The 12474-nt window shown below is 42.3% G+C and overlaps 1 protein-coding gene across 3 annotated transcripts in view; it reads right to left on the bottom strand.

Annotated features, from left to right (window-relative positions):
• Positions 1 to 10333: 10333 nt before the first annotated feature.
• RSRC1 (arginine and serine rich coiled-coil 1) overlaps positions 10334 to 12474 on the bottom strand; it is a 210406-nt gene continuing 208265 nt past the window's right edge. For all 3 annotated transcript variants that reach the window (XM_075570558.1, XM_075570560.1, XM_075570559.1), the window contains exons 9-10: positions 11494 to 11643; positions 10334 to 10542 (exon numbers count right to left, since the gene is read on the bottom strand). In XM_075570558.1, the coding sequence (XP_075426673.1) occupies positions 10450 to 10542; positions 11494 to 11643 (243 nt within the window). In that variant the 3' untranslated portion in view covers positions 10334 to 10449. The remainder of the gene's footprint in view (positions 10543 to 11493; positions 11644 to 12474) is intronic.

The following is a 12474-nucleotide window of genomic DNA, read 5'->3' as shown; positions in this document are numbered from 1 at the left end:
CAGGGTCTGACCAACACTGCAGGGCCTGACCATACCATCACTGCAGGGCCTGACCATACCATCACTGCAGGGTCTGACCGTAACTGCAGGCTCTGACTATACCATCACTGCCGGGCCTGACTATACCATCACTGCCGGGCCTGACCATCACTGCAGGCTCTGACCATCACTGCAGGCTCTGACTATACCATCACTGCCGGGCCTGACCATCACTGCCGGGCCTGACCATCACTGCAGGCTCTGACCATCACTGCAGGGTCTGACTATACCATCACTGCCGGGCCTGACCATCACTGCAGGCTCTGACTATACCATCACTGCCGGGCCTGACCATCACTGCCGAGCCTGACCATCACTGCAGGCTCTGACCATCACTGCAGGCTCTGACCATCACTGCAGGGTCTGACTATACCATCACTGCCGGGCCTGACCATCACTGCAGGCTCTGACCATCACTGCAGGGTCTGACTATACCATCACTGCCGGGCCTGACCATCACTGCAGGCTCTGACCATTACTGCAGGCTCTGACTATACCATCACTGCCGGGCCTGACTATACCATCACTGCCGGGCCTGACTATACCATCACTGCCGGGCCTGACCATCACTGCAGGCTCTGACCATCACTGAGAGGGAGTGGCTCAGTGAGTAAAGACACTGACTGGCACAGAGTTTGAAGCATGGGGAGCCTGGTTCAATTCCCGGTGTCAGCTCTTTGTGACCTTGGGCAAGTCACTTTATCTCCCCGTGCCTCAGGCACCAAAAACATAGATTGTAAGCTCCCTAGGGCAGGGAACTGTGCCTGCAAAATGTCTCTGTAAATCTCTACGTAAAACTAGCAGCGCTATATAAGAACATGCTATTATTATTATCACTGCTGGGTCTGTGTTGCATTGGGAATACATCAAAGAAAATTCCACACTGCAGAATTTTATGTATTTACCCTAAGATTGATTTGTCTGCCTTTGGGCTGCTGATATTTTGCATAGAATCGCATCAGAGGTTAGAATAAAAGACAAAAAGAGGTTAGAATAACAGTGAAGACTAAAACACGTTAAATAAAAGATTAACCTTGGTCCATGAGGACTGCACAGGCTGCAAAGTGCCAACAGAGGACAGACTAGGTAATCTCTCATGCTTAACATTGTACATTTTGAAGATAGCCACCTGTGAGATTTAGTGTTCTCTGTATGCCATCATTGGATCTACAAAAAAGGTGTATAACATCCCTCCAGACAACGTCACCCACAGGACATTATACAACAGCTGAATGGGTTAACACCCAGCATTGTAACACCATTTGCAGCTCATGCCCACAAGATGTAACACAGTTTATTAGCTCTCAACTGAGCATTTTAGCCTAAATGTGTCTATGAAAATATCTGCTCATTAATGTTAGTAATACAGGTTTGTGGCCTGATTGCAGGTCTGCACATAATACATCCAAAGAGAGCAAATAGATTGGAAAGTCTAACATGCTGCATAGAAACTGTTTAACCCAGAGATATGAAATAAGGCAAATTGTTTGCTTGTATTTTAAAATCAACATGTGATTGTGACAGGATAGCTGGAATTGCTCTGCCGATTCATCAAGCCCCGTTGACACTAAAAAGGTAGCCTTGTATATTTAAAAATCGTGTGATTCTAACAGTGTTTATAAGTTTGTGCAAGGTCAGTGTATAATAGTGATAATATGCTCCCAATGGGACTCACAGCACTTAACATTTACAGTATAGTGCGCAGTACACAAGATTGTTTTTGGTGCCTGAGGCACAGTGAGATAAAGTGACCTCCCCAAGGTCATAAGGAGCTGACACCGGGGATTGAACCAGGTTTCCTGATTCAAACTCAGTGTTTACAGAATCAGTGTCTTACCGAGTCACCACTCCCCATGTTTTGTTGTAGCCTGCACACACAATCAATATGCAGAATATTTTATCTTGTGACTAAATCGAGAACCAACTGTGTCAAGCAGCAATGCTACATTGCCCTTTTTTCTTTTTCTTATTTCTATATGTAAAGCATGTGACAATGTATCATTCTACATTCTTAGCTAAACTGGCAATCATTTGGTGCTCCTTTTATAGATCTGTAAAAATCAAAATTGTGTGACTAACACAATTGTTGCTTTAGTCAGTGTAACTCAGCAGCTACAATGTACCCTTATATTACTAATGTAACATTATCTATTGTTAGTTTACTGCTCATACTAGGAATATTGGCAACAAATGATTACAAACGGGAGTGTGTAGCAAATATCTTGCACTGCTTGGGAGGTGTGCTAAAACCTGCTATAGAAATCAAAGGTTGCTTTTAAACTCATTAAAAATGGCATAATAATATTTTTTTTTAAATGCAGTAAGTGTTATCTAATACTACAGAACTGATTTATTAAAAAAAAAAAAAAAAACACAAGATTTCACATTACAGGAGTTCCATTTATAAATCTCTAACAAAAAAGGGTCTATGTCTTAAGATCATTTTTTGGGGGTGCATCAGCATTTCAGTGCTAAAAAGTAGTCGAAAGCGTCATAAAATCTGCATCATGTGTATATATATATATATATATATATATATATATATATATATATATATATATATATATATGTCGTTGTGGGACTTCATACGTAGGACGCATAGTTCGTTGTTCAAAATTAATTTTGACACTTTGCCTCGTGTTGAATACCTGATTGATCCGATATAAATTTAAACAGAATTGCATATTTTGTTTATTTATAACTAGTATTAGTAAATATAAATTATTAGTGTAATATTATTTATATTAGCCATACTGTGATAATAATCAATTTTGTTAATCTATGTAAGGAAATGTCCGCACTGCGTCAATTACATTTTTGGTTGATAACTAGGAACTTAATTACGCATTAACACTGCAAAGACTTTTTGCAGTTCAGCAAAGTCTTAAAACGTATAGAATAATCTTAGAGAAGCGAGTTTGGACAGCTGAATATCTCTAATCGCTAATCTAAATGCCTGCTTTGAGATCTAATTAAACATGTTCAAAGAACATTAAGGAATGTTATAATATGTAGGTGATTGTCTCTTTTTTTATTCTTAAATGGGACAAATAAGTATTTTAAAATACATGTATTGTAACCAAATGCTTTGGGGCAGTGTTCATAATCATTACCCAATTGTTATGTCAATTTGTGGAACCTTGTATGTGCGCTCACTGTCACTCTCACGGTTCCTTCTTTGATAATTCTGCTGCTATCATTAGCCAAACAGCTACCAACAGAGCAAGACGTACCTGATAAGATAATACATTTCATAGGACCCCGTTATTCATGTCACTGAACACAAATAAGTCAAAATGCACTTTAAACAAGATTTAATCTTTCTATGCAAACTAAAATTGAAAAACATTTATTCTGCTAGCTTGGTTGGGACACAAACTCCCTTTGTCCTCATATTCTCTCTAAATTGCTAGCAGCACAAAAAGCTTTACACTACTGGAGGCTTTATTAAGTTGCCACTGGCTCTCACATTATCAGCAGCTGGAGGCTGAAACCGCAGAAGAACTGCTAAGCTATTTCATCACTGGGGCATTTCTCAGCATCCCCAATGAAAATGATTATGACAAAAAACAATACAATGATTACGGATGGTCAAATAAGGGTCAGATTCCATAAAAGATTGGTATAACCACTTCAGTACTAGAGAGGCCTGCAATTTACAGTCTGCGTTAAAATGAAAGCACACAAGAGCTCCCAGCAGAGAGCGTGCATGCAAAAAATAGAATAGCTCCTTCCAATTCAAGGAAACGTAGTTAGGGAAGGCAGTTTAAAAATAGAAATAGCTGATATGGCTCATGCAGGTGTACATAAATAGCAGTAGGAAGTTAATATGGCCTAGAAGCTTTCTAAATTCTTAACACACAAATGTGCCTGATGGAATTCATGTGCCCAGCGCTGCTCTGTGTTTTCAAATACAGGGAATCTAAATTTAAAAAGTAAACTGAAGTGTCAGGTGGCAACGAGGTCTTATTTTGCCTTGGATGGTTCGCATTCGTCTATCTTGGCAAGATGCAGGATTTCAAAGCAGCAAGTTATGGTCAACAATCAAAATGAAAAAGCTGCAATACCGAAAAGCAACACTTCTTAGGCTGCGCTTATAGTTCCGGTGTCGCGTCAAAACAAATGCATTGCCACCACTGCGTGCGCTTATAGTAAGCGCGACCCGACGGAGTGACGGCTTGGTCGCGATCGCTGGAAGTCATCTCAATTTGATTTTTCCAGCGACTGCAGCCTGACGTCACAGGCACTATAAAAGCAGCCTTATCGAATGCTTTGTAAGACACGGAAACGCGATAAACATATTCTCTAAACACGTCAAAAAGCCAAACCGAGAAACCTCTTGGAAGGTGACTTTGCATTATTGGCCTGGTTGGGATGGGTGCCACTGAACTTTGAGACTGAAGCGAAACCGATTTATTTTCTCTGTAAGGAGCAGAAAGAAAGGGAATACAGAGTTTTCAAAATGAGCGTTGTACATAATCATTTTCAAGGGTTGGGGGTGAAGCAGAATAAACCGTGTTACATCGGAACGCAAAATGTCGGATGTCTGCCCCTGACAGTTTCAGGATATTATCACTTAGTAATATGAGAATTAAAATAATTGTCAGCACTGTTCATGCTCCAACTTTAAGGGCACTGGATGTCCTCTCAACTAAGACAAGGGGCAGAAAACAAATTACATTTGTCCACACAGACAGAAGTGCACATACAAATCTAAATATAGGGTTACATATCTACACACAGCTCCATGCTAACCAGATGTTATTCTGTAGCCAGGGACTCTGTGCTGTGATAAAGATGCTTGCTGCATTTGGTCTTTAATTGCAAAATTGTTGTCAACATTTCTTATCTGTTTGTGGAGTTATAAAGGGTTTTCGCATGACATCAGCTGTGGGTGTCCGTTGAAGGGCATTTAAGGGACTAATAATTGCAGATATATAAACATTACTATGTGCTGCTGAAATAGTGAATTCAATATAAAGCCTGCAAACACCAATTCATTTAAAAGGAACATTTGCAATTAAATGTTTAAGAGTTTGTTGTTCCACTCCTAATTAGATCTTTCATATTTTGCTATTAACTTGCACTGTCCTGTCCATGTTATTCTAGATGTAGACGCTAAAAGTATATACTTTCCCCTGATACTAACTGTATCATGAATTCGTTAATGCATAATATTAAAAGGGTGTATTGTATAGTTTTTTTTAATCCTTCTACTGCTGGAACAGCAAACTGCAGGTATTACATGGGCAATCTCACATTTATTTTATTTTCTCTTAATGTCATTGGCTTCCTTAGAATTTAAATTCCACCTAAAGTAACATCTTCACTCTTCTATTGCCTGTGTAAAAATGAGACCGTTTACATTTTTCCAGGTCTCTGCTTAGTTAAAATATATTAAGCTCGTCGAGCAAATTATGTCGACATTATTTATCAAACACAATATCAAAGACTCTTTTAGATTAATGATGTTTCTGCATATACAACAGTTTACACAGCCCCTGTAAACCCAGAACCCAAACCTATCCTGGGTCGTCGACAGATTTCCCGGGGGCCCAGGTCTAGAGTTTCGACAGAAAGCTGCCCAAATTGCAACGTGTGCTGACTTCAGAGAGGCCGGGCGTGCACCGGCATCAGAGAGAGGCAGAGAGAGTGAGGGAGAGCCGGGGCACGGCAGCAACCAGAGGAGCAGTAGCCGGGCAAAGAAGTGACAAACTTCCACCGGGCCCGGGACATTTGTCTCGGCTACACCCCCCCCCCCCATCGGCGGCCCTGAACCCATCACCCCATATATGTGTCAAAAGTAGTGCTACTGGGATTCTGACCTCATGTATATAACAAAAGACAAAAAGCATCAGTGCTACAAATCCAATATGACAAACGATATACACGCACCGTGTTATCACAAGAGAAATTAGGGGAAGTTCATAAATACCCTTCAAATCATCTGGTTACTACAGGAGACATTACAAGTTTACAAACATTTAAAAATTAGTTCCACTTGTTTGATCTGCGTAAAAACGGCGTGAGGCCTAGTCAACAGCAACGCGTTACAGTACTTGACTTTGTTTCTAGGAGGGACTCACCCCCCCAACCACTTTGATACAGGACCGGCAACATTTCTGTATAGGACGAAATGTGCACATCGTTGTATGTCTCGCCTTGTGGCGTTTTCTCCTGCAAACGTAGGACAGAAAAAATATGGCCATGGAAGAGAAGTCGGCTCTAATCCCCCAGGACATTTCTTGCACAAAAATACAGGCTTCAAAAAGGAAAACTAGCTTTTAGAGACCTTCTGTAAGGCGGCCCTGTGTGTGGCCCTTGAGGACTGAGTTGGCCACCCCTGCTCTGTATATATATGTATATGCTGTATAGATAGTGTATGCATCACAACCACAGAAAATAGCTCCCATGCTTTAAGAAAAGAACTGGTGTTAAGAGTTCAGTACCCTGTGGCAGTGAAGGGGTACATTTCTCTGAACGGCATTTCTTTATGTATCCGTTTCTTGTGTCGGTTTTGCTGTATAACAATAACATTTTCATCCTGTGATTTTTATGTAGAAAAGTTAAAATGAAGATTGTTATATACTTTTAAAAATAAAGAAAATACTTGGCTTCCCTGTGTGTGCGTGCATCTCCTATTTCAGGATCTGGATCAGGCTTGTGACCACACTCGGGACTGTGTTTCGCACAGCTCTATTCAGGGTCACTAACAGGACAGCCGGAACCTGTCCCGGGCCCGCAGTTGAAGGGGCTTGGATTCCTGGAACTTCCGGAGTCGCTCCAGGTGACAGTGCTACCGCCCCCACCGATAACCCGTCTCTCCCGTCAGGGGGCCTGGATGGATTGCATCCTACATTAACTTAGATTGTAATTTAGGTCAAAGAATGTGTGAAGAATGCCAACTTTTGCCAGTTTTGATCTCTAGTTTCAGACGTTGTGGCATTGAAGGTGCAGTAGGAATATGGCTCACTTTGAAAGTGAAGCCCCATGTGATTCCCTGTAAAGCAGATTACAAACATTTAATTTTCTTTTCCCTTTGCTGTTTTTGATTTTATTTGAAGTTGTATTTAGGCCCGAAGCCTGCAGCAGAGTGTTCACATTGCAACTTCTGCCGTTGAGTCTCACTTGCTTCACTTTCGGAGGCAGTACTGAGCTGCTTTTCATGCAGAATACAAAGGAGCGCATCATAAGAAAGGTCTTATGATAATTCTCTCCGATAAGGTTCTCTGAGGTCTACTAATGTCACCACGTGAGGTGCTTGGCAGCCATTTTGGACACACATCAGGAAGAAAAACACGGTTGAAAAAGTTAGCGAGTGGGGAATAAACTAGAGGTGAAAACAGACAGAGTATATAATATGGCCTAAATCACCTAAGATTGTAAGCTCTTCGGGTCAGGGACGCTCTTTCCTGTTCTTACTTTCATGTCCGAAGCGCTTATTCCCACTATGTGTTATATTATGTCACGCGTATTACTGCTGTGAGGCGCTATGTACCCGGATGGCGCTGTATAAAGATATACATACATGACCAAGAAATCTTAAAAAAATAAAAAATAAACATGCATGGAGAACTGCTTCTGTAAATAGGTTTCAAACACCCGTTACAGACAGGGTTACCAGCACTCCGGGTTTGACCCGGACACTATTTTCGGCCACCTATCTGCAGGCTAAGGGTTTACCTTGTGAAATCTCGAGGCGGGGGGTCGGCTCTTACCGGCGGCATCTTCCCCTGCAGGGTCCCCGTCAACATGGCGCCGCGTTGCCACGACAACGGGATGTTACGTGAAGTCGCGACGACATGCAGCGTGACAGTGCCGTCACGTGGCATAGTGTGCCATGTGGCTTTATGTTGTCGTGGCAACTTGACGCCGCATAACACCACGTGCCGTCCATTTGTCATTTGACGTCGTGGAGCCATGTTGACAGGGCCCTGCAGGAGGAGATGCCGCCGGAGAAGGTAAGAGGTAAATATATAAATGTATAAATACAATAAATGAATAAAAAATGAAATTTAATGGCAAAAAGTGTCAGTGTTAGCCTTCAATAGAAGAAGGCAACCCTGGTTACAGGACATTTAGCGATTTTGTATGTAGTTCCTGTAGCCTTGCACAAGAAATGCAACAAAAGCCCCCAAACAATATTCTAAATTCCCAATCTTGCATGCCAGACTCTCTTTCAACCCTTTTGACACACAAGAGGCTTAAGAGGTGTTACTATGTGATAACCACACCACCCGGCTCCAGGAGAGTATCACAGCAACACATTTTCCGCAGTGAAATTGTGTAATGCGTGCTGGAAAACACATCTGTTGAGTCACAGGCGCTGGTGGGATCCACATGTATATCCCACCACAGCATCACTCATAATAGATAGGCGTATTTCTCATGCTGCTGAAATCCAACGCACATTGTGTGTTAACCGTGACAAACGTCCAATGATCTAATAGCCTTGTCATTTGGCAGGGATTCATTGCCCCCACAGTGTTACTGCACAGTATTGCCTTTACAAATGTAATATTTTAGAATAACATTTCCATCTGCAGCTATTGTTGTTAAATTGTTTTTATTAATATTTTAGCATCTCAAAGAATCCATAAAACTTACGTGACACACCCAGTGAAACATGATCTAAAGTGGGATTGATGGAGTTCTAAGCAAGTCAAATACAATTCTTCGCTAAGAGGTCTTCTATCCTGAACAAATCTTTTTCAGCTCACATTATATGTTATGGTGGGTAAAAAAAGTGACAAAACCCCTCCACCGTACAGCAAATAAAAATATCACTTGTGAGCACATTCACGTCACAGACAGGTCTGCAACCCTGCCTTTCCCCATTATCTCTTGGCATACAGTGCTTCCACTGCTGCCAGGGATTCTGGGAAATTATATACAAATGAAAGCAGAAACCTAGTTTTGCTGCCACTAAAAGAGCCCTTATCCAAAAAACTGTAACGCCACTTCCTTGTGCGGAGGGAGATTGCATTCCAATCGTTTGACTGGTGCCCAAATTCTCCAGCGCTTTGCATCGACTTCAGCAGGGGTGGGCAATGTTTGGGCCTGGAGGGCCACTGGACAAGGCTTTGGTAACTTTCGCGAGCCATATACTTAATGCAGAATCTACATTAATTATGTGCCCCGCGCAGCTCACCAAAAGCACCCTCCTCACCGGCATCTCTCCTACCCCCTCACTCTCTGCCTCCCTCACTTACTCATCCCTTCACTTTTAATGCGCCCTCCTCTCTCCCACTCACCTTCCTCTCTCACCTCACTCTCCTTTCTCCCTCCCCCGGTCCCGGTCTGTGGTTCTGGCAAAAGAGGCAGCGCAGTGGGAGGCAGCAGCAGTGGCTCAGTGGCGGTGGAAACAACAACTGTGTCGGCAGGGTGGCTGGAGCCTACCCAGGTGATGATTATGAACGTGGGGCCAACGACTGAGCCACCTGTACTGAAGCAGGAATATCCTTAAGACCTGTTGGTAGCCCTGGAGTTGCCCATCCCTGCACTATTGTATAATGCGTTGCATGGCCCTCTGCCACTAAACATACTAAATCCGCAATCCCCCAACACACCCTTTTTTTTTTTTTTTAAATACAGAATGGGAACTGGTGAACGTACCAATTTTTAATTTCCCTACAGGGCAAACATAATGGCCGTTAAACCTTGCAGGTCTCGCGGGCTAATAGGATGCAACGACGTCACCCGTTCCAGCTTACTTTTGGGCGGCCATTTAAAATCCCCAGCGGAAACCAGGAAGTTACGCTATTAACTTCTCGGGGAAGTATCATCAGGAACATGCAGGAGGGGGTGGGGGTGGGAGTTTAAAATAGCAGCATTGTTGCTGTAAGTCATTTCATTTGTGAGCAAAGCAACATTTTCATGTGGTTTAGATTCTATGAAAATGAAGTATGGTTCTCAGCCGCAGGGACGTGGAAACCGTGTCTCCTTCATCCTCTAGTCCAGTGGTTCCCAACCCCAGCCCTCAAGGACCAGTAACAGTGCAGGTTTTAAGGATACTCCAGCTTGAGCACAGGTGGTTCAGTCACAATGATTGGGCCACCTGTGCTAATGAGAGGATTGCCTTAAAACCTGCACTGTTAGCGGCCCTTGAGGACTGGGGTTGGGAACCACTGCTCTAGTCTGACTCTTTCACGCCAGTCATCCGTTTCAAGCATCTGCATATTTATCTACAGGTTGCAGAATTGGGCGAATTAAAGATTAAGCACTAAAGTAAATATCTCAGGTGAGTGAATGTTCTCCAAAAATAAATAGATAGGCAACCTAATGAGAGACACAATTCTGCATGTTGATACCTTTAATTAAAATATGTAACGTGGAACAGTACAAAATGCTGGGTGGACAATCAAGTAAAAAGACACACAGTTCACTGTCAATTCAGGCATGTCTGGTTAGTCAGGCTACAGGGCTTCCCATTAGTCTTTCTTGACGCAGAGTAATTAATCTCTTATACCATTTTTCCTCTGCTTCTTCCTTCTCGATATATAACTGCCAAGAAAAAGGTAAAAATTCATCATTAAATATTGCAATCCAGTGAAGTCACATCAGGTTTCTGATCTGTTAAATATGCCTCACCCACTGGTCCTGCTGCCATGTGTTGTGAATTATTGTGATGTATTATGACAAACCGTACAAGTGTTATCAATGAATCTCATGTCATAGGCAGTGAAGTACTGCGATACTGTTGCAGTTAATGACTCGGAGTATACCAGTGCCAAGAAAATGAAGATTTAGGGAACTCGGCATACTTAAGTTTATAATCGTAAACATTATAGAGCATTTATTGTAGTGCAGCAGTATCTGGAATGGAAAATCTCTTCTCTGGAGTGTGAAACCGATATCCCTGAGTGTTAAAATATGATAAGTATATGATCACTGTAAAGGAAAAACGACATATTGCAAGATGTCTATTTTCTCTTTACACGTTTTCTCTGCTGCAGGAGACAGACAAGGAATAGCTTTACATTGCTTGTCTACATCCCCTAGCACTGCAAGATAAAGTGATTCAAGCATAACATGAACTTATTATAGTGTAGAAAAAGGGTTGCTAGCTTATCTGCAGAGGATAACACACACAGTTGGTCCTTTACAATTTTAAAGACATTTCAAGCACACTGAGAAGGAGCGGCTCAGTGAGTAAAAGAAACTGGACTTTGCAAATAATGACACCGAGTTTGAAGCAGGGGGAGCCTGGCTCACATCCGGTCTCGGCTCCTTGTGACCTTGGGCAAGTCACTTAATCTCCCTGTGCCTCAGGCACCAAAAAACAAAGATTGTAAACTCAGCCGGGCAGGGACGGTGTCTGCAAAATTCCTATGTGCTGCGTACCTCGCACTATACTGTAATTGTGAAGCACTTTGAGTCCCATTGGGCGAAAAACCCTATATGAAATAAAGTTATTATTATCCGTATACATATTTATGATCTAACCATGCTTACGTTTGGATGTGCGAGAGAGTTATCGTCCAGGTACATGATAGCCGTTGGAAGGTTGCCAACCTCGGCTTCTTTTTCATCACCAAACAGGTCGTCGGCGCTCCCCGTCCCTAACATGGCAGACTCGTGTTTTGTCTCGCTGGTTTCTGTTGACTGAAAATATCATTGTATGTAAACAATAATAATAATAATAATTTGAACAGTAGCGGACAATCACATTCGGACAATATCAAATGACCCTATAAACCTGCATACAGTATAAAATATCCGTTGTAGGTTACTCTTACAATCTTTAGGCTTTTTAAAAACAGCAATTCCCCTAGCTAAGACACCCGTCCTTTTTTTTTTTTTCCCCTACAGGTTGGGAGCCAGGGGGTCTTTTGTGGCTGAATCTAATTGTCGGCTCTGGAAACCCACCGGTGCCCGAGCTACTTGCCAGTGAAGTTACCAGTATTACTTCCTGGTTTTTAAAAAGGATTTAAATGGCTGTCCAATAGGAAGTCGCCGCGATGATGTAGTGACTTTCTATTGGCCAGAGATTTGGCAGCCATTTTGATTCACATGGAGGGAGTTGGAAACCCGGTAACTTCACCAGTAAATATCTCAGGAACCAGGCGGGACCCCATAGCTGAAACTAGGTGTAGTCTGCTGTGGGAAAGACTGTGTCCATGGGATTCTAGTGTGAGAAAGACTGTCTATGGGATAGACATAAGGCCATCCTAAATATAAAAGAAAGCCAAGTATGAAATGGCATATGAGGTGTTACAACTAGGTGGGCAAAGTGGTTCTTATCTGACGCCAAATTCTATGTCTCTATCATGGTCCAACTCCGGATGACCTCCTATTCCCCACCCTGTAAAAAAACAGAAGTAAAAAATAATGTAAAAAACAAAACAAAAAAACACTAGGGGGGTGAGGGGTTAACAGCCGGCTTCAAGGCCCCAATTAAGGATCGTTGTGTCCAGACAGACTTGTCCTTTATTT

The sequence above is a fragment of the Ascaphus truei genome, chromosome 14 (assembly GCF_040206685.1).
Source record: "Ascaphus truei isolate aAscTru1 chromosome 14, aAscTru1.hap1, whole genome shotgun sequence".
Taxonomy (NCBI): domain Eukaryota; kingdom Metazoa; phylum Chordata; class Amphibia; order Anura; family Ascaphidae; genus Ascaphus; species Ascaphus truei.
The sequence above is the reverse complement of the archived record's forward strand: the minus strand, read 5'-3'. Positions and strand labels throughout refer to the sequence as shown.